The sequence below is a fragment of the Ailuropoda melanoleuca genome, chromosome 2 (genome assembly GCF_002007445.2).
Source record: "Ailuropoda melanoleuca isolate Jingjing chromosome 2, ASM200744v2, whole genome shotgun sequence".
Classification (NCBI taxonomy): domain Eukaryota; kingdom Metazoa; phylum Chordata; class Mammalia; order Carnivora; family Ursidae; genus Ailuropoda; species Ailuropoda melanoleuca.
Window position 1 is genome coordinate 138,486,792 of NC_048219.1, and position 23,340 is coordinate 138,510,131.

The 23,340-nt window shown below is 35.9% G+C and overlaps 1 protein-coding gene and 1 pseudogene across 2 annotated transcripts in view; both read right to left on the reverse strand.

The window, feature by feature from the left end:
• The window catches only part of FASTKD1 (FAST kinase domains 1), a 43,633-nt gene extending 21,612 nt beyond the window's left edge, over positions 1 to 22,021 (reverse strand). Inside the window, exons 1-7 of one of the 2 annotated variants that reach the window (XM_011221376.3) lie at positions 21,917 to 22,021; positions 19,318 to 19,669; positions 17,572 to 17,637; positions 6,933 to 7,058; positions 4,553 to 4,951; positions 2,110 to 2,220; positions 1,099 to 1,230 (exon numbers count right to left, since the gene is read on the reverse strand). In XM_011221376.3, coding sequence (XP_011219678.1) covers positions 1,099 to 1,230; positions 2,110 to 2,220; positions 4,553 to 4,951; positions 6,933 to 7,058; positions 17,572 to 17,637; positions 19,318 to 19,652 — 1,169 coding nt within the window. In that variant the 5' untranslated portion in view covers positions 19,653 to 19,669; positions 21,917 to 22,021. Of the gene's footprint in view, positions 1 to 1,098; positions 1,231 to 2,109; positions 2,221 to 4,552; positions 4,952 to 6,932; positions 7,059 to 17,571; positions 17,638 to 19,317; positions 19,834 to 21,916 lie in introns of both variants that reach the window. The other variant, XM_034654703.1, reaches the window with a different exon arrangement.
• Positions 12,808 to 16,108, reverse strand: LOC105236408 (annotated as a pseudogene).
• Positions 22,022 to 23,340: the final 1,319 nt, after the last annotated feature.

The following is a 23,340-nucleotide window of genomic DNA, read 5'->3' on the forward strand; positions in this document are numbered from 1 at the left end:
AAGGGGGAATGAAACATGAGAGACTATGGACTATGAGAAACAAACTGAGGGCCTCAGAGGGGAGGGGGGTGCGGGAATGGGATAGACCAGTGATGGGTAGTAAGGAGGGCACGTATTGCATGGTGCACTGGATGTCATACGCAACTAATGAATCATTGAACTTTACATCGGATACCGGTGATGTACTGTATGGTGACTAACATAATATAAAAGAAAATCATTAAAAAAAAAAAAAGGGTGAACTTTCTACTAACATACCTAATAAGCTCGGTTTTCACCTGATAAAGTGCCACCTCTTATTCTTCAATTCAAATCCTTCTTAACCTTAATGGCATATCATTTTATTATAATAAAAATCATTTTCAACTCTACGCCAATTTTTTTATTATGGCATAGATTCCCATGCTTGGTCTTCCAGGGATCAATTTAAGAAATCAAACTAGTATAGAAAAATGGAGGAGAAAAAGATTAATCTAATTTTAGTTTCATTCAAAGTCATTATTCTGATGGTTAAAATAAAAAGTTTTCTCATGGAAAACTCCACTTTGACCCCATTTCCATAATCATCCTTGTAAAACTGAGTAACCCTGTTAAAATATGAATGTGATAGCCATAGAAAAACAGAAAATGTTAGATTATAAACGGAAAATACTTCTTCAGTAACATTACTCTTAAATATCTTATTTTTTAAATTACAAATTAAAAAATTTAATATGCTTTAAAGCAATCTAACATGCCTTAAAACAGGCAAGTAAGCAGACTGACGGCCCCTACACATGAGTGGTCGCAAATGGAGTTTTGCCCTGTTGGGCAGCTCCAATCTTTCATTGTTATTATATTCCTGCAGGAGAGGAAAATGCCTTGGCTTTTACCGTTATTCATGCCCAGGGAACTCATCGTCCTACGGGCTTCATTTCATAATACACCAAGCATGTGCACTGACAGATTGCACACAGGGAGAGGTAAGTGTATTAACATATTAAATAATAATCCACTTAATTCAGCCTCTAAAAGTTTCAGCAACTCTCTACATAATCAAACAAAACAAACATTGAGTCCAGACCATAAAATAAATAAACATTTTGATTTTAACCTTACCTAAGCAGTAATTCTCTGAGCTTCACAAAAAGCTCTTTACTTTGAAAATGAAGAAAAATCAATGCTTGGGTTATCTTCAACAACTCTACTGGTTTATAGGTATCCAAATGTTTATACAGAATTGAAGCGATCCTATAAAGAATGATAAAACATATTACAATCAATTCATTCATTTATTTATTAAATATTTACAGAGGAGCTCTTTCTTGCCAGACATGCTCTGTGTTGGAGAAACAGCAATGAATGAAACAAGGTTTTCTGCTCTTGAAGAGCAGTCTCAAAATGGTGATAGAAATGCAAACAATTAAAATAGAATGATATAAGAGCTATCAATGAAGTGTGAATGAAATAATATTTAATTATTAAGAGCAAGAGGAGAGAAAAGCATAAAGTTTCACTTTCTAAATTACAAAAACCTCACAAAACGGCAATCAAATTCCACATCTTCCCCACAAAGAGATCTTTACTGAGAGTTACTAACAATTAGCACAACTGATTTAATTTTCTTCCTTAATTCACTGGCCCTCTAATGGAATGGATTAAAAGCAATGAGAAATGCTAAGAGGGAGTATGTTGGAAGAAATGGGGCAGAAGGAATACTTTAAAAAGGATCATATAATAGATAATAAAACATTAAGTATATATAATCTGAACTATGTATTTTTTTCTTCTTAAATTTCTTTTTTAAAAAAAGACAATATATGGCAGTATGATTTGAAGGTAACTGTGGTGTCAAACAATTCAAGTTCACGTAGATGCTCTCCACTTTGCTAGATTATGATGCTTTGCTTGAAAATAGCAGCAGCAAATGAAATGAAAAATGCTATAAACAATTTAAAAATCTCTATTTTAAAAAACAAACTAGATAATAAACAATGCATTAAATGTTAATTCCTTATTTCTTCAAAACCAACAGCTAGATTATAGAAAAAAACATACTGCATTCTCAAAAAAATAGTTACTTATGGATGACAACTAAATGTTAACACCATGAATTTCAGGAAAGACTACTTTTTAATCAGATGTGAATTTCTGCTTTCCATCTCTTCCATTGCTCCCACCACTGCCAGGGCCTGCTTGCTGGTTAGCTTCTCTGACATCAATAATAGAGTTGATTTAAGTCTAGAAATAAAGAAAAATATTTTATGTTGAAAAACTGATGACTACCTTATAAAAAGTTCTTTTTTAAAGTAAGTTTTTAGGTAGGGCACCAAGGTGGCTCAGTAGGTTAAGCAGCTGCCTTCAGCTCAGGTCATGATCCCAGGATCGTGGGATCAAGCCCCATGTGGGGCTCCCTGCTCAGCAGGGAATCTGCTTCTCCCTCTCCCTTTGCCCCTCCCCTGCTCATTCTATCTCTCTCTCTCTAATAAATAAAAATCTTTAAAAAATAAATAAAGTAAGTTCTTAGGTAATGAATAGAAAAGAAATACAAACAAAAACTGATTTCCATATGCAGTATCAATTTTCTCCCCACATAATAGGGGATAATATAAATGACTGAATAAAGAAAAATATATTGTTTTTACCAAAGGAATTAAGGCTTCAGTACACTCTAATCTTAAACTGTATCTTAAAAAAATACAGACAAAAGGTTTTTAAATTGATGTTCAAATAAGGTTATAATGATTATAAAATACGATTCAGTGAAATTATTCAGTACTACAGAGCTAAAGACTTAAAGCTGGCATTCTTTTTTTTTATAAGCAATTTGTGTTTTTTTTTTAAGATTTTATTTATTTATTTGACAGAGAGAGAGATAGCCAGCGAGAGAGGGAACACAAGCAGGGGAGTGGGAGAGGAAGAAGCAGGCTCCCAGCAGAGGGGCCTGACGCGGGGCTCGATCCCATAACGCCGGGATCACGCCCTGGGCCAAAGGCAGACTAAAAGCTGACATTCTAACAATATCCCAATTATCTTAAATTGAGAAAGATCTGATCAGGAAGTCAATATACCTGCATATTAACAGAAATCTCATATACTAAATACTTGCTGTGACCCTATAAACCGAAAATTTACAAAGACGATGCATTTTGAAACTGAGGTGGTGCATGCACTAACAGGAGTATCTATATATAACTGTATCTTTTAGAATAATTTATTTTTTAGAAGATTTTATTTATTTGACAGAGAGAGAGAGGGAGCACACAACCACAGGGAACAGCAGAGGGAGAGGGAGAAGCAGGCCCCTGCTGAGCAGGGGGCCCAACGCAGGCAGGGCTCCATCCCAAGACCCCAGGATCATGATGTGAGTAGAAGGAAGACGCTTAACCGACTGCCACCCACGTGCCCCTATAGAATAATTTGGCAAGCAAGCCCAAAACATGAAATCTGAAGATAACGGGATAAATTCTCTATTCATACTGGATAGCTCTACACCATCCTTTTCATCAACCTTATCAAACGTTTCAAACCCGGCTTCTCCTCAAAGCTTTTCCCAACCGTTTATGTCCACATTTTTCTCTCATTTTCCTATCTATATCTCTATCACTAATTGGAGTACCTATTCATAACGGTATTGCAATATCATGGTATTTACACATTTTTATTATATATACATTTCTATCCTCCCAGTTGGAATATAAATTCCTTGAAGGCAGGGACCCAATTCAACTTTTGTACTCCTTTAGCATATGAGATTCCAAAAGTACTTGGTGACCAAAAAAAAATCCAATAAAAGTTTTTTAACTAATTATCTTGTTTCCATCTTGATCTTCATATAATTCAAAGGACCCTTAAAAATAAAACTCTCCATGAATCTTTTGGTAAGAGAGTAATGACGTAGATATCTCTATTATGCAACTCTTGGAACCCCTGCTTAACGGAATCTACTAATCATGCTTATCTCTTTGCTCATACCTAGTAATTATGTATTAATGTTTGCCCATCTTTATATCCCAAACAGTTCTATTTGCATCAATATCTGGCAAAACTGGGAATTTTTAAAAGATAGGAAAAAGATGAAATTCACTCCAACTTGACAAGAGAACATTTACCAAGGTGCTTAAGAAATGCCTTTGACGATGAATATAGAGACAACAAAGAACAGAATGGTCCATTGTTAGGACTATTATAATTCTGAATATTCTACACCCTATACTGGAGGTAGGAGAGTCTTTTCTCTGTGTGTAAAGTCAATCATATGGCCCAAGAAGGGACAATAAAAACATTTAAGTGGTATTCTTTACAGAGAATATCCATCTCCCTCATCCTCTCTTGTGTTGGCCAACACCATGGAGTTATCGGCCTTTTCTCAGAATTTAACAGTAGACTAAGAGTTTGAGATGTAAATTAAAACAATCAGAGAAGGAATCAAGGACCATACATAAGAGATTATTCCCCCTTCCAGGGCTGCATGGGGTGATATGTGTGCCTTCTAGAACTGCAAGGAGGTCTAAGCTTGCAAGGCTCCATGCAGTTACAAGAAGAAAAGTAAAGCATTTTTAGGTGAACTTACTGTTTCTTTTCTTCAGGTCCTGCCATGGGTCCCAGTGCTACAAACAGTTTTACAAAGCCATCAGGGTGATCAAACAGAGGAATCATTTCAGTTAGCCTCTTGTTAGCCATTTTAATAAATTCAAATCTATGAAACTGTAGACAGTGATATAGACTAAGTATTTTACTTATGGAGTCCAAATCAAGGTGGTTCATATTGTGTAAAAACACTTTATTGCACCTTTCTAATAGTGGGTAATAACTATGTTTAGTATTTCGAAGAAATTGTACTATTCTTCTTGCAACGTTGACTTGGGAAGAATCTGTGGTATCGAAAAGATGTTCTGTTTTGTGCACTAATTGTTCTTGAAAACGTTGTGATATTAAAGAAGATATGCTGACCATCAATACAGACAAGGACCTAAAAAGGAAAAAGATGCAAAGATTTTCACCTTATTTAAGAATAAAGAACAATTCTAAGACTAAAATGGAAAAGAACTAGTTAAAATATTATGGGTTTTATACCACAAAATTTTTCCTTTAAATATTCTTATGGGACTTGAACACAGACCTCCTAGTAATTAAATTCCTTTAGATAAAAAAAAAATTGTAATATCTTTTGTTGAGTGTGTATGATATCTCATTATATAAATAAGTGCCTTGAAGGAAAACATTTTAGTGAAATTCACTCAGAAATCACTTTGGACCAACAGCCCATGAATACAACATTAAAAGTCTCAATTTATATTTTTGGCATTAGACTTCTTTGTTACTCCTTTCTCTGTATATCTACAACTTGCTAATAAAAATCTTGGCAAGATATTTCTCACTAATAAATGCTTTCATATTTTTAATGTCTCATGCTAGGTAGACAGTAATATATGACAGTAAGTACTGAACATAAGGTAGCATTTAATATTTCTTCACTAAAAAGTACTTTTAAGGAACATAAATCACTCTCCCAGGCATTGAGGGAGACATCAAAATTACAAACAAAGGTGAGGTCCCTGCTTTCAAAACACAGGTCTTACGTAATACAAAAATCAGAAAACCACAAATACAAGAATGCACCCATAATGAATAAGGAATGCAAAACGGAAAAGGTATATAACAAATGTTTAGGGATGATAATTATAAAACATCTACAGAAAAGACATAAAAATGTGAGTATAAAACTATCTCAACCATTAGGATAGGGGGATGGTTTGCATTTATTTTTGTTTCCAAATTTCTTCAACCTTTCCAGTAAAATAAATATATTTTAAAAACCCAGTTGTACAATACTTTGACTTCTCTAAAATGTTTCATGTTAATATTAAGCACCATTAATTAGTAACTTAACATTGCTACTTCATTTAACCATAAACCTTCTGAAATGATTTTTTTAATTGTATGTATATTTGTAATTGCAGTTTTGAGCAGGGAAATGTCCAAAGATTTTATTAGATTCTCAAAGGGGTCTATAAGAACTTTTTAAAGTTAAAAAAAATTCACACTGACTTTTATTTTCTCTGCTTTTACAAGCTACTTTGCTAATATGTGTGTGAAAATATATATAACATAAAATTTACCATTTTAAACATTTTTAAGTATACAGTTCAGTGGTATAAAGTATATTCACAGTGTTGTGCAACCATTACCACTATCCACCTATAGAACTTTCTTATCTTCTTAAACTAAAACTCCTTACCCATTTAAACAGTAACTCTCAATTCTTTACCCCTGCCGGCCCCTAGCAATAACCATTCTACTTTCTGTTTTTATGAATTTGACTACTTTGAGAGCTCATTTAAGTGGAATCATACAATATTTGTCCTTTTGTGTTTGGCTTATTTCACTTAGCACAATGTCACCCATGTTGCAGCATGTGTCAGAATTTCCTTCCTTTTTAAGGCTGAATAACATTCCATTGTAGCTCTATACCACATTTTGATTATCCATTCATCTATCAATGAACATTTAGGTTATTTCCACCTTTTGACTATTATGACTAATGCTGCTATGAACACTGATGTATGCTACAGACTGAACTGTGTCCCCCAGCAAACTCCACATATTAAAGTCCTAGCCCTCAATGTGACTGTATTTGGAGACAGGGTCTTTAGGAAAGTAATTAAAGTTGAATGAGGTCACTGGGGGCAGGCAAACTTGTTAGCTTGCAAATAAAGTAAAATCTCAAATATTTCACAGATCTCAACAATACCATGTTCTACTTTATATACTTTATCTCTAATTCCCAAAGCAACATTGCAAAGGAGATTCCAAAGTAGTACTATTTTATAGATAAGGATACTAAAGTTTCAAGAGATTAAAGTCACACAGGTAGTACGTGGCAAATCTAAGTGTGTGTGCATCCAAAGCCCAGAATCTCTCTACCATATATTTACCTTAAATACATTTACCTTAAGTCCTCTATGGTTTCGAGATTCCTATGTACAATATCAGCTATTTTTCCCATTAATGGACTGAAATATAAATGTTGATATGCTAGGCAAGAGGAAAATTTTGACAGCACATTAATATCAAACCTATTAAAGGAAATATACAAAGGAGATAATTACTACTTACTTTCACTTAAAACACAATACACAATTATAAAATAAAAAGCGATCAGAAGTATTAATATACTACTAATACATTACTAATACAAAAGGAATGTTTTTTAAAAGATTTTTTTATTATTATAAAAGTAACCCATGCTAACAATTAAAAAGTCAGATACTACTAGAAGATTTTTTAAAGGAAAAAAATCACTTGAAATTATTTGAATCATTTATCTATTAATTTTTTGAGGTGACAGATCAATTTCAACATAAGGTTGTACATTAACAAAACAACTACTACTATAACAAGGCTGTGAAAAACTCAGAATTTTTCTGTAAGAAAAAGGATCCCATTATCTTCAACAAGTAAATGGCAAGACAAAAGAGAGGGAAGGAGAATTGTTACAGATTTTAAAAGAGTCTTGGAAAAAAAAAAAGACTCTGAATTCACTAAGACAAGCATAAGAAAGTCCACAGCAGCACAATATGTTAATAGCAAAAAACTGCAAACAATCTAAATATCTATCAAAGGTATATCAGATAAATTGTACATATTCATAAAATACCACACAGCAATAAAAAAGAACAAACAACTGAATCATGTAAATCATGGAGGAATCTTTAAAACAAATACATGCTATTTCAAATACATGCTGATTACCCTTGCTATGATCCATCATACGGTGTTAAACCATAATGTATTGTATTTGAATTATTACAAATTATGTTTATATAACATTTATAAACATTTTAACAAAATCATTGATTAATAGCTAATGTAGTAACAAAAAATTTACATCATAGGCCACAGAGACCAAAAAACCAGAAGTTAATGTTATTTTATGACACTATTAAAAATTCTACATAGGAAGTACAAATGAGAGTTTAAAAAATTTTTAAATATCATTATGAAAAAATAAAAAACATCATATAGAATAAAATCTTCTAAGCTATTTTGAAATGAAAAATTAAAAGGAAATGTCTGGGAAGTACAACTGTACATTTGTAATTTAACTGTTTAACAGAAAAACAAAAAAACATCTATTTTACAACTGATTTGTTCAAGCTGCATAATACATGTAACAATGATGCTTTAAAGAAAAATTTTAAAAACCTGAGCTATTGTCAACAATGACAAAATTTAACCTGAAAATCCAGTAGTTTGGACTGCTCACAAAAGAAATAAGGTATTTCTCCTTACTCTCAATAAAAGATAGTTGCAGATAAAGAGGATGCAAAAATGGAGATGAGAAGACAGATGGGTTAGGTCATGAGATTTACTAAAATCACAATTCAGTGAATGAATGTAGAATTTCTCAGCCCAGAAAATTGTTTGATCCTATTTAATTTAATCCAGCACATATTAACAAAGGCTGACAGAGCTCACCCATATATAACCACGATTTTAAAAATTTACCATGGTTTATACTTTAAGAAACAATATGCTGAAAGGGCATAAGATGGAGTAAAATAATAACCAGCGATGAGCCTGCTCCCCTCTGTCTACAGATAAATAGCTTGTTGTTTCTTCTATATCCTAGTCAATCCTTTCCTTTCTGCCCTAGGTTTCTACTTGGTTTTGGAGAGGTGTTTGTGTTTTGCTGATTTTGTTTTTTACTTTTTAATCCCCGTTACCTATCCTAGCAACCCCCCTCCCCCACTTTCCCTCTGGTAACCAGCAGTTTGTTCGCCGTATTTAACAGTCTGTTTCTTGGTTTGTCTCTCCTTTCTTTTCCCTTTGCTCATCTGTTTTGTTTCTTAAATTCCACATATGAGTGAGATTATATGGTATTTGTTTCTCTGACTTGTTTCAGTTAGCATTATACTCTCTAGTTCCATCCATGTTGTTGCAAATGGTAATATTTCATTCTTTTTTATAACTGAATAATATTCCATTGTATAAATGCACTACATCTTCTTTAGCCACTCACCTATTGATGGAGACTTGGGCTGCTTCCACAGTTTGGGTATTGTAAATAATGGGGCTATAAACATTGGAGTGTATGTATCCCTTTGAATTAGTGTTTTTGTGTTTTGGAGGTAAATGCCCAGTAGTGCCATTACTGGATCATGGGGTAGCTCTATTTTTAACTTTTTGAGGAACCTCCATATTGTTTTCCACAGTAACTGCACCAGTTTACATTCCCACCAACAGTTCAAGAGGGTTCCTTTTTCTCCAAATCCTCGCCAACATTTGTTTTTTGTGTTGATTTTAGCCATTCTGACAGGTGTGAGAAATTATCTCATTGTAGTTTTGATTTGCATCTCCCTGATGATGAGTGATGTTGCACATCTTTTCATGTGTCTGTTGGCCATCTGGATGTCTTCTTTGGAGAAATGTCTGTTGATTTCTTCTGCCCATTTTTAATTAAATTACTTGTTTTTGGGGTGTTCGATTGTATCAGTTCTTTATATATTTTGGATACTAACCCTTTATCAGATGTCATTTGCAAATATTTTCTCCCATTCAGTAAGCTGCCTTTTAATTTTGTTGATTATTTCCTTTGCTGTGCAGAAGCTTTTTATTTTGAGGTAGTACCAATAGTTTATTTTTGCTTCTATTTCCCTTGACTCAGGAGATGTATCTAGAAAAATGTTGCTATAACCAATGTCAGGGAAATTACTGCCTGTGCTCCCTTCAAGGACTTGTATGGTTTCAGGTTTCACATTTAAGTCTTTAATCAATTTTGAGTTTATTTTGGTGTATGGTGAAAAAAAAGAAAGTGGAACAATTTCGTTTTTTTACATATGGATGTCCAGCTTTCAAAACACCATTTGTTGAAAAGACTGTCTTCTGCCCATTTGATTTTCATTCCTCCTTTCTCAAAGATTAATTGACCATATAATTGTGGGTTTGTTTATGGGTTTTCTGTTCTATTCCAGTGATCTACTAGTTTTATACCAGTACCATCCTGTTTTAATTACTACTGCTTTGTAATATAACTTGAAATCTGGAATTGTGATACCTCCAGTTTTCTTTTTCTTTTTCAAGATTGCTTTGGCTATTAGAGGTCTTTTGTAGTTCCATACGAATTTTAGAACTGTTTGTTCTAGTTCTGAGAAAAATGCTGTTGGTATTTGATAGGGATTGCATTAAATCTGTAGATTGTTTTGGGTAGTACAGACATTTTACCAATATTTGTTCTTCCAATCCATGAGCATCAATGTCTTTCCATTTCTTTACATCATCTTGAATTTCTTTCATCAGTGTTTTATAGTTTTCAGAGTACAAGTCTTTCGCTTCCTTGGTTAAGTTTATTCCTAGATATTTTATTGATTTTGGTGTAAGTGTAAATGGAAATGTTTTCTTAATTTCACTTGCAGCTGCTTCATTATTAGTGTATAAGAATCCAACAAGTTTCTGCACATTTATTTTGCATCCTGCAACTTTACTGAATTCAGTTAGCAGTTCTAGTAGTTTTTTGGTGGAGTCTTTAAGGTTTTCTATATATAGTATCATGTCATCTGCAAATTTTGAGAGTTTTACTTCTTCCTTTAAATTTGGATGCCTTTTATTTCTTTATGCTAATTGCTGTGGCTAAGAGTTCCAGTACTATGCTGAGTAAAAGTGGTATTGTCTTTTCCTGACCTTAGGGGAAAAGGTCTCAGTTTTTTACCATTGAGTATGATGTTGGCTGTGGGTTTTTCATATAAGGTCTTTATTATGTTGGGCTTTGTTCCCTCTAGACCTAGTTTGCAGAGGGTTTTCTATCATGAATGGATGTTGTACTTTGTCAAATGCTCTTTCTCCATCTAATGAAATGGTCATACGGTTTTTATCTTTTCTTCTATTGATGATGTATCATGTTGACTATTTTGTGAATATTAAACCACCCTTGCACCCCTGGAATAAATCCCACTTGATCGTGATGTATGATTTTTTTAAATTTATTGTTGAATTCGATTTGCGAGTATTTCATTGAGGATTTCTGCATTTATGTGCATGAGAAGATACTGGCCTGTAGTTCCCTTTTTTTGTGGTGTCTTTATCTGATTTTGGTATCAGCGTTGATACTGGCCTCATAGAATGAATTTGGAAGTTTTCCTTCCTCTTCTATTTTTTGGAAGTTTGAGAAGAATAGATATTAACTCTTCTTTAAATGTTAAGTAGAATTTGCCTGTGAAGCCATTTGGTCCTAGACTTCTGATTTTTGGGTTTTTGATTACTGATTCAGTTTCATGGCTGGTAATCAGTCTGTTCAAATTTTCTATTTCCTCCTGCTTTAGTTTTGGTAGGTTATATGTTTCTAAGAATTTATCCATTTCTTCTAAGTTGTCCAATTTGTTGGCATATAGGTTTTCATAATATTCTATTACAGTTGCTTGTATTTCTATGGTGTTGGTTGTTTTTTTAAAGACTTTATTTACTTTACAGAAAGATAGCATGAGCGGTGCGAAGGGCAGAAGGAAAGAAAGGGAGAGAATCATAAGCAGACTCCCTGCTAAGCATGAAGTCTGACACAAGGCTCAATCCCAGAACCATGATATTATGACCTGAGCCAAAAATCAAGAGCTGGACGCCTAACTGACAGAGCCACCCAGACACCCCCTGTGGTGTTGGTTGTTATTTCTGATTTTGTTTATTTGGGCTCCCTCTCTCGCTCTCTGATAACTCTGGCTAGAGGTTTATCATTTTGTTGATCTTTTCAAAGAACCAGCTCCTGGTTTCATTGACCTTTCTATTGTGTATTTTTAGTTTCTATATCATTTACTTCTCCTCTAATCTTCATTATTTCCTTCCTTTTGCTCAGTTTGGGTTTTGTTTGTTCTTCTTTTTCTAACTCCTTTAGGTGTAAGGTTACATCGTTTGAGATTTTTCTTGCTTCTTGATGTCAGCCTGTATTACTATAAACTTCCCTCTTAAAATTTTTGCTCCATCCCAAAGATTTTGGAAACTTGTTTTTTTTATTTTCATGTTTCAATGTAATTTTTGATTTCTTGTTTGACTTCTTGGTTCATTAATTCATTATTTAGTAACATGTTATTTAACCTCCATGTATTTGTGTCATTTGTGTTCCATGGTTTTTATTTTATTTTTTATCAAGGTATAATTGACATTTAACATTACATTAGTTTCAGGTATACAACATGATGAATTGATATTTATATACTGTGAAATGATTACCCCAATAAGTCTAGTTTCCTCTCGTCATCATATAAAGTTACATAATATATAACATAATATCATTGACTATGGTCACCATGCTGTACATTGCAACCCTATGACTTGTGACTGGAAGTTTGTACCTCCTGCCCACCACCTTCTCCTATTTTGCCCATCCTCCAACTCCACTCCCCTCTGGCAACCACCAATCTATTCTCTGCATTTATAAGTTTTGTTTACTCGTTTGTTCTTAGATTTCCATATACAAATGAAATCATATTCATCTTTGTCTAATTTATTTCTTTGTTCTCTTTTAGGTCCTCCTATTGGGTACACAAATATTTACAAATGTATCTTCTTGCTAGATTGAGCCCTTTAGCATTATGTGATCCCCATCTTTTTCTTTTATCACAGTCTGTTTTAAGTCAATTTTGTCTAAGTATAGCTACCCCAGCTTACTTTTGGTTTTCATTTGCATGAAACTTTTTCCATCTCTTCACTTTTTTTTTTTTAAAGATTTTATTTATTTATTTGACAGAGACAGCCAGCGAGAGAGGGAACACAAGCAGAAGGAGTGGGAGAGGAAGAAACAGGCTCATAGCAGAGGAGCCTGACGTGGGGCTCGATCCCATAACGCCGGGATCACGCCCTGAGCCGAAGGCAGGCGCTTAACTGCTGTGCCACCCAGGCGCCCCCCATCTCTTCACTTTAAACCTGTATGTGTCGATACATCTGAGGGGAGCCTCTTATAGGCAGCATATAGATGGGTCTTCCTCCATTCAGCCACTCTATATCTTCTGATTGAAGAATTTAGTCCACTAATAGGGGAGGGGTTGCCCTTTTCATCAAAACATTTATTAAATTAATAACCACACGCAGACTGAGCTGTGTATGGGCTATTAAAGACTTAAGTCCTTAGCTAAAATCAGGAAAACTGCTGCCCCTTCTTCATGTTCACGGAGCAGCTACTGTTCATAGTTGGGCCAGTCTTATGGCCTGCAAAAGGGGTAAGTATCCCAGAGCAAGATTCTGCTGAACTGGAATGCAGCCAGGGATGAGGGCACTGAGCTAACCCCTCTAGGCAGTGATCTTGTGCTCTGAAGACAGATGGAGAATATGAAGGCTCTTTTCTGGCTAGGATGAGGCATGTAGGTAATAGAAAAGAAAGCCAGAGAGACGCTGGGGAAGGGAGACAGGAATTGCTTTTTATTGACTTGGTAGTGGGTTCTGCAGTAGAGCTCCTTCAGGTTTAAGGGCATTTCTTCTCTTCCTTTCTTCCTTCTGCAACTTCTCCTGCTGCCTAAGTTGCCACGACTGTAATTTAGTATCCATTTATTCTGACAGCAGTACAACTCGTCTTGCAAACTTCTCCTTTTGGGCTTTTCTTCGAAGCTAGCCTTTCACTGGAAGTGCAGGGCAGTCACCTATATAAGACCAGTTTGGGAACTCTATATGGGACCCATAGCCAGAGGGGTAGGCAGCCAGGCCCTGCCTGGGTGGAGAAAAACGGTCCGGTGAAGATTCAGCCCAGCTTCTGGTCCCCCAGTTCTCCCCAGACTGGCACCCACTGGAGTTGTCACTGGCTGCCCACCCAAGCCACCACACTGCTGTGCAGCCTCGGGACACTTAAAGCAATCATGCTGAGGCCTACAGAGCCAGAAGTGGGAGTCGGTCCATTTATGTTTAACATAATTATACATGGGTATCTACTCATTGTCATTTTGTTAACTGTTTCCTGGCTGTTTCATAGTTCTTCTCTGCTCCTTTTTCCTCTTGCTCTCTTCCCTTATGGCTTAATGCCTTTCTTTGGTGTTATGTTTCCATTCCATTGTTTTGATCTTTTGTGTATCTACCATACATGTTTGCTTTGTGGTTTCCATGAGGCTTACATATATCAATACCAGTCTATTTTAAGTTAATAACAAGTTAAGTCTGAATGCACTCTAAAATTCTACATTTTTACTCCCCTTCCCACATTTTATGTTTCTGATGTCATATTTTACATCTTTTTATTTTGTATATCCCTTAACTGTTGTAGTTATACTTATTTTACCACTTTTGTCTTCATGCTAAATTTATAAGTGATTAGTCCACTACCCTCAATATATATATTTACCTTTATCAGAGAGATTTTTACTTTCATATGTTTTCTTGTTACCAACTGGCCTGTCATTTCAGCTTAAAGTACCTTTAACATGTCTTATAATCGTGGTGAACTTGTTCAGTTTTTGCTTGTCTGGAAAACTTTCTCTTCCTTCAATTCTGAATGATAATCTTCTCAGGTAGAGTATTCTTAGTTGGAAGGTTTTTTTCATTTAGTACTTTGAATATATCACGTGACTCCCTCCTGGCCTGCAAAGTTTCTGCTGATAAGAGTCTTGGGGGGGGTGGGCAGGGTCCCTTGTACATAACAAGCTGTTTTTCTCTTGCTGCTTTTAAGATTCTCTCTTTAACTTTTGATGTTTTAATTATTTTTTTTTAATTTTTTTCTAAGATTTCTTTTTTTTTTTTAAGATTTTATTTATTTATTTGACAGAGATAGAGACAGCCAGCGAGAGAGGGANTAATTTTTTTCTAAGATTTCTTTTTTTTCTTTAAGATTTTATTTATTTATTTGACAGAGATAGAGACAGCCAGCGAGAGAGGGAACACAAGCAGGGGGAGTGGGAGAGGAAGAAGCAGGCTCATAGAGGAGGAGCCTGATGTGGGGCTCGATCCCGCAATGCCGGGATCACGCCCTGAGCCGAAGGCAGACGCTTAACCGCTGTGCCACCCAGGCGCCCCTGATGTTTTAATTATAATGTGTCTTGGTGTGACTCTCTTTGGGTTCATCTTATTTGGACCTCTCTGTGATTCCTAGATCTAAATGTCTGTTTCCTTCCCCCGGTTAGTGAAATTTTCAGCTATTATTTCTTCAAATAAGTTTTCTATCCCTTTCTGTCTTTTCTCCTTCTGGTACACCTATTATGAGAACACTATGTCACTTGATATTGTCCCATAGGCCCCATAAGCTAACTCTACTTTTTTTTTTCTTGCTGCTCTTTTTGGGTAAGTTCCACTCCCCTGGTCCCAGTCACTAATCCTCTCTTCTGGCTCATCTAGTCTGCTGTTGAACCCCTGTAGTGTGTCTTTCTGTTTAGTTATTATATTCTTCAGTTTCCTTGACTTCTGTTTGTCCTTTCTTATGTTTTCCATCTCTTTCTTGAAGTTTTGTGTTCATCCATTCTTCTCCTGAGATCAGTGAGCACCTTTATGACCATTATTTTGAACTCTTTATCAGTTAAGTTACTTATCTCTATTTCATTTTTTCAGGGGTTTTATCTTCTTCTTTCATTTAGAACATATTCCTTTGTTTTCTCATTTTTCCCTGACTTTTGGTGTCAGTTCCTATATATTAGGCAAAATAGCTATCTCTTCAGTCTTGAAGGAGTAGTCACAGGAAGACTGGGATATTTCAGTCAGCTATCTGTGTAGTGCTTTGTGGGTATTAGCCTGCCAAGAACTCTCTGATTGGTTCAGTCCCATGAGTCCCAGAAACACAAACTTCCCTGGACACCAGAGGCAGGTGTTCAAAGGGTGTTCCCTCTATGGACTGCCACATTTGCCAGCTTTGGCAGGGCCAAGGAGGAGCACCAGGCCAAGGCAAAGCTGCCTACCAGCTTTAACAGTGTGGGGCTGGGCGGGGAGGGGCACTGGGCCAGGGCAAGCTGGCCCAACAGGTTTGGTGGGGCAGAGCCATAGAAGAGCACAAAGGCAGGGCAAACAGCTTTTACAAGGTAGAGGGAGAGGCAAAAATGGCACCTGCCAGTGCTGGTGCTAGCAAGGTAGAAGAGTGCAGAAATGGTGCCCTCCAGTGCCTCTAGCCACAGAGAGGGTTCCAATAGACCCCTGTCCTTCTGGCAGGCACTTTAAACTCACCCAGTGAATCCATCACATATGGCCTAGGCACTTCCAAACTGCTACTTTTGTGCTGGGTCCCAGGACAAGTAAGTCTGTGTGAGCACTTTAAGAGAAGAGCCCCAGTTTCCTACAACCCTTGGGTCTCCTTGATGTAAGCCCCATTGCTTTTCAAAGCCACACATTTGAGAGCTCATCTCTTTGGTACAGGTCCCAGGAGTTAGGGTTCCTGATGTGGGGCTCAAACCCCTCACTCCTCAGGGATACACTCCATATTTGTTAGATCTCTCCCTCTTGTGAGTCACTGAGTCGGGAGTGAGGTTCTTGGTGAGACCATGTCTCTGCCTCTCCCACCTATCTCGAGGTGGCCTTGGATCATTTATTGTGGAGGAGTTGTTCAGCTAGTCCTCAGGTCTTTTTCAGAGACGGTTGTTCCATAGGTATCTAGATTTGGTGTGTCCCTGGTAGAGTGAGGAGGTCTTCCTGTGCCAATATCTTGAACCACCCTCTGTTCTGTGGTTTTTAAATCCTTCCTCTTTCCCACTTTGATTATCCCTTTCTTCACTAACATTTGTTATATTCCACTAATAATGGATATAGGCTATGCTGAATCCCTATGGGAAAAAGTTCAAAATTTTCAGAAACAGCTAAACAGTTTCCAAAGTAAGGTCTGTTATTATCTCCCTTTTTTTAAATAAATGGAGTTTCTCACATATTCTTATATAGTACAAATAATACAGTTTTGTATAGAATAGATTTCTCTGTACTCATAAGAATACCCTGAACACATTTTACATTTTTCTAGATGATTATTGATTATGGCAACATGCTACAAATATAGCTATGTACAGGAAAGAGATATGATCGTATTCACAGCAGTAAACTTGAAAACTTCTAAGTCACCTATGAGCTATGTTCATTGCCTCTCCGTAAAGAGGAAGTGATAAATAAGTACCTACAAATGCTGTTAAACAATGTTAAAAAGTTTCCCCTTCTAGTAAACTGGTGTCTTCTTTTCTCGCCTATCACTCAGAGAATCTTTTCTTTCTTTTTTTTTTTTTTTAATTTTTTAAGTAAACTCTACCCCCAATATAGGCTCAAACTCACAATGCCAAGATCAAGAATCTCATGCTCTACAAATTAAGTCAGCCAAGCACCTTGAATCTTTTCTTTCTGAAGCAGAATCTTCCAGAAAAGAAGATTCAAAAAGCCAAATAGCTGTTACTGCACCTTACTTATATTTTGATTAATTATATATCTGGAAAAGGACACTGTTTCCACTCTTAAAGAGTAAATATTCGAGTTTTCTTTCTCTCTTAAGGAAAATACACATTCCTTATTATTTTCCTTTGTGTAGATCAAATCCTCAACCTAAATGAGTTTACATTTTTTTTTCAGTGAAGCTTGATAGGTAGGCAGCAGCTTAAAACATGATTTTACTGAGCTAACCTTGAATAGGATAACTGTGATCTAAGATGATGAACCCAGAGTACTTGCCTTTCCAGTCTTCTCCATGCTTCTGTAACTAGTGCTGCAACCAGGTCATGGGGCACAGTAGCACACCTCAATAAAATCAAGAGAAAAATCATTTTCCATATATAAACACTTTTAAATTATTAAAAACAATTATGGAAGTAAGAATTATAATGCAAAAGTGAACCTCAAGTTATAGTACTCTTAGTCCTTATTTCTGGTCCACTCCCATTTTAATATTGTTTCCTTGATACACTATAATAAACATCTACATTTTATCCCATGCCTCTCTCATTCTTTTATCTGTTCGATGTCTTCCACTGATCAATGAAAATGTTCAGTGATACATATTATATTAAAAGTACACATGATATATATTAATTGGCTCTGATTACAAAAATATTTTTATAGGAGAGAGTTTGTAAAATAAAGAAAAACTTGAATAGGGTACTAAAAATCATTCATAGGTCTGTACTCATAAATAGCCACCATCAATTTGGAGCATTTCATTCCAGTTATCTTTTCTAACACATATGAAATATTAACATTATATTATGGACATCTGCCCATGACATACTGTTCACAACAATTTTTAAACATTGTATAGTATTCCCTTATGTGACTATAATATCATTTAAACATACATCTACTTTTAGAATTTTGGTTTTTCAATATTATAAATAATGTTGAGATGAGTATCAATGTACAATAACCTTTATATGTATCTCAGATTACTTTCTTAGGATAAATCCTAGAAGCAAAATTACTGGATCCAGGGTATTTTTATACTTTTTGATATGTATTGTACCACCAGAGCATATAAGAGTCCCTCTTCCAGTATATCTTCATTAACAATGAATACCTTCTATATAACTAAACCATATATACTGTATTTTGTGGTATAAAAATCTCTTTTTTAACCAATTTCAACATCTTTATAATGTTAAGGCTATATTAGTTTGTCTCCTAAAAAATCAAAGACTTTCAGGTTAAGTCATGAAGCAAAATTGAACTACATGCTGTTTTTAAAACTTGAAAACATTATATTTTATTCTTGAAATCCTTTCATTATTAAAATATGACTTATGAGGGAAACATAGAAATATAGCTTTTAGACAAATCATCACCAAGCAGTATTTCTCCATTTGCCTAACAGACATGAGTCTTATGAGGTGTTTAACACATGTTTTGTAGTTAAGTAAATTTGGAAACTGACCTCACTTAGATATTTATAATATATATTAACATATTAAAGGCTCTGAGGAGTCCTGCAAAAAAGATTTGTTTAATTTTATCTTATCATTTTCCAAGTTAACATGCCCACTAAGAAAGCAAATGTATACGGATATACAGGTTGGATAATCATGTGAGAAAACTGCTGTTTTTCCATGAATGAGACTAAGAAACAGACTTACTGCAGCTTTTGTGTGTTTTCTCTTATATATCTGCTAAATACTTTATTTAGAAAATCCAGTTCTTCTGAAGGCTGGATTCCCTTCCAAACGATGTAAAATTTCTTTTTTTTTAATGTTTTCCCAGCTTTATTGAATTATGATTAACAAATAAAAATTGTATATATTTAGGTTGCACAATAGGATATTTGATATACATATACAATCAGAGAATATCCTCTAAACATCTTAAAAATATTAGATGATTAGGAAAACTATTTACAGAAAAAAAAACGCATTGTTTTTCATTTTAAAGAGATTTTTAGAAAATTAAAATATAGAAATAAACTACAATCATTTCTATAAAATCTATACTTACTGTTGTGTGATGTACAACACATTCACCAGGGTATCATCATTCATGAATTCCTTTTGACTTGTAGCTACATTATGAAGAGTAAGAAATTGGGGATGGTCTCTGATACATTCAACATTTTTTAAAAAGCTGGTCTTCTGGTTTTGAAACTGCCAAAGTATATTAAATGCACATTCCACTTGTTTTTCTGAAAGTATGGTTTTGTTTTTTTTAATAAGATGAAATACTTGCTCTTCATCTGTACACGTAATCATCTGGCTAATTAGTGGTTTACAACTGCAGGTTCGAAATTGAAACACTCTCCAGGAGAACGGACAAATAGCTCTTAGGCGAAGCATATTTACAAACAATGAGTCTGAAAGAAAGGTAATTCTTCATTTATATCATAAATTTTCTTAGGCAATGAAAACCATTTGCAACTAGAAGTCAGGTGCAATACGCTGATAAAAAAGGTAACTATTTTTCCTTCACATATTTTGCTTCCATTATAACTCCAAATCCCATTCCAACACGCAGCTTCTGTAAAAGGATTGGTTAAACATGGTTATCCTAATATTATTAATTTCAAATTGATTCCAAATTTCAAATTAAAGTAACAAGCTTTTCTGCATTAACTAGAGACTTTGTTCTTAGTCTGAAGCAAACAGCAGGATTTGGTTCAAAACTAAGTGTCCAGGAAAAGGGACTTCTTTCTGCACTCCACTGAAAAAATGTTTGTTAAATCTGACATATATATAGTTTTCAAATTTGACAACAAAAGCAGAAGGGAAAAAAATCCTAAACTTGGAACCATCTCTTTAAACAAATGAGTCAAACTATTTGCAATAAATAAATAGATCACCTTTAACATTTTTACAAGGAACAGCCATTAATTCAGAGCCATACGTTTTTTTAAAAAAAATTTTTCAGGGGGCTCAGTCGGTTAAGCATCTGCCTTTGGCTCGGGTCATGATCCCAGGAGCCCTGGGACGAAGCCCTGCTTCTGGCTCCCTGCTCAGTGGAGAGCCTGCTTCTCCCTCTCCTTCTGCCCCCAACCCCCAACTCGTGCTCTCTATTTCAAATAAATAAAACCTTTTACAAAACAAATGAATAAATAAATAAATATTTTCAGGAGCACCTGGACGACTCAGTTGGTTAAGTGTCCGACTTTCAGTTTCCATTCAGGTCATGATCTCAGGGTAGTGGGATCCAGCCCAGCACCGGGCTCTGCCCTTAGCACCCAGTCTACCTGAGATTCTTTCCCTCTCCCTCCCCCTCTGCTTCTCCCTCCGCTTGCATGCACACACTCTCTCTCTCTCTCTCTAAAATAAATAAATAAAATATTTTTCTAAAAATTTTTTTCAGAAGGATAATTTCTGGTATATTTACTTTCAGGATAATTTCTTGTTCCTTTCTTCTGGTACTCTAAAAAGAACTCAAATGGTTTAGTCACTACTGATCTTAGATCAGTTGAAACCAATAAGCAAGACGATTAAAGCTCCAATCGGAAATATAAAGAAATCAAGAAATGTATCAAGACATGATGAAGTAATATAAGAAACAAAGATAATAATGAAAAAAGGATATCTATTTTAGAAGTATATTATAAATGTTTATATTTCTACTTGAGAAACAACAGAAAAGCTGGGACTAAAATCATAGCATTTAACACTTCTGCAACGTTCACAAAGGACTTCTAAAATATATTATCCTATTAAATTCTCTGAACTAACTTATCAGGCAGATATTATCATTTGCATTTTACCGGTAAGAAAAGCTATTTTCAAAAAGGTTAAAAAACTATTCTAGTACTTGTGAAGCTGAGGTTATCACCCAGTTATTTCCATTCTTTCCACTTGGAACACCTCCTGACATCAACAAAACCAACACTAAGATTGCCTCAGACTCCTCTCTATGGCTATGCTAAGCTGTCTATTCACAAGAAAAGAAAAGAAAAAAGAAAAGAAAAGAAAAGAGACAGTATTGGTACTTTATGGCTATCAGTACAGCATGCTGACCCAAGCCAACCTGGGTCACACACATACACAAAAGTCCTGCACATAGCAAGGGTACCTTCAAGATTCTCCGGTCTACCCACAACAGAAAACGGAAGCAGCTCAATGACTAGAATACCAACGTGCCAAGTCCCCCGTTCTGCCCCCAGATAAATAACCTTGGGGAAGTCATTTAACCAAAGGAGGGGACTTGGGACTATGAGTGCAGGGTAAACAGTGACACCCTGGGTAAATGACAAGCATTTCTCCACGCTGGGCGCACAGTAAGCCCTGAACCAATGAAAGTGATCTCCCGCGTCCCCACTAGGAGTGGGCTCAGCTCTGCCCTTCTCCAAGCACTGGAAAAACCCAATACCCTGCATCTTGGGGCCGAAAACGTGCTGGGCGGAAGTAAACCTGCCGCCGCTACCCGGCCCTAGCTTGCGGGTTAAGTTCTTCCCTCAACAACCTCCAAATTTTCTGGAGGATTCCGGGGAAGGCTGGTCACGACAGCTCAAAAGTCAAGGCTATTTCTGGTCCCCAACAAGTGACGTAACAGCCTCGGTTGTGTCGTTCCCACCCGTCCCCCCATATCACATAGTTTGCAGCCTTTCCTCGAGAGACATCACCTCTCCTCTGATGATCCAGTCCCCAAACCAGGAAAAAATGCCGGGACAACACAGCGTGCTCCGCGGAAGACACGTACTACATGCCCCAGAGGACGTAGCGGCGAGGCAAACGAAATGGACGTCGCTTACGCATTCGCGGGGAATTCTGGGCATTGTAGTTCTACATTGAAAGACACTGGGACAACACATTTTGAACTGTTGAAGTTATAGGTCCTTTAGGTCATAAGGTTTTCTCCCAGTCCATGGAAGACTGTTTTTTTAATAACACATAATAAAAAATGAATATTTAGAAAATGAAATTTGAAAAGGTAAACAGGGAAAAAAACACATGTGGATTTTTATTTCTTACAATATTCAACATATATCAAACAATTGTGAAATGACTCTAAGAGTAAACTCTTAACTCTCAATTTCCGCCCTTGTGTCATGGTGAGGCCAGTCGTTGGAACCATACTTTTTTTAAAACAGCTTTATTGAGAACTAATGTACACAACAAGCAATTTACCCATTTATAGTGTACAATTCAATGTTTTTCCTAATTTAGCATTGTGGAGCATCACCACAATTCATTTTAGAATATTTTTATAAGTCCAAAAAGAAACCAGCTAACCAATAGCAGTTACTTCCCATCCCCCACCTCCAACACCATAGACAACCACTAATGGCGGAGCACACTTTGAGTAGCACTGATTTAGATTGTTTGGAAGCAGATCAACTGATAAAAAATTTTAAGATTGACGTTGACCTTAATGCACAGAATAGAGTTTCAGAACAAACATCAGAAAAAGCATAGGGATGAAACTAGGCATAACCTGTGTCAATACCCTTCAGTCAAAGACCTATAGTTAAAGTTGGGATTACTGATCAGTTGCAATGAAGCAGAACACACCCCAAGGGATGTCAAATTAAGAAGGTGTTAGAATGGGGCGCCTGAGTGGCACAGCAGTTAAGCGTCTGCCTTCAGCTCAGGGCGTGATCCCAGTGTTGTGGGATCAAGCCCCACATCAGGCTCTTCTGCTATGAGCCTGCTTCTTCCTCTCCCACTCCCCCTGCTTGTGTTCCCTCTCTCGCTGGCTGTCTGTACCTCTGTCAAATAAATAAATAAAATCTTAAAAAAAAAAAAAAGGTGTTAGAAAGAACTTATTATGGTATTTAGCCCTGTGTTAAGTGATTTGGGGGAGGTTAAGGGTGATTTTCTCTGAACTGGATACCATGAGGAAGCACGGATAATTCCATTACTGGTACCTTAATAAACTTTGTCTATAAGGCAGGAGGAATGAAGTGAGGTTACAGCTTTATTTGATAAAGAGGGAACAGTCACTCATACTAGCCAGGACAGGTAGATGTTTGGTCATTTTTTGTGATTTGGACGCTGTTCTTGTTTTGGTCTCAGTTCTGTATGATTATGGAATGGTCTTGTCTTT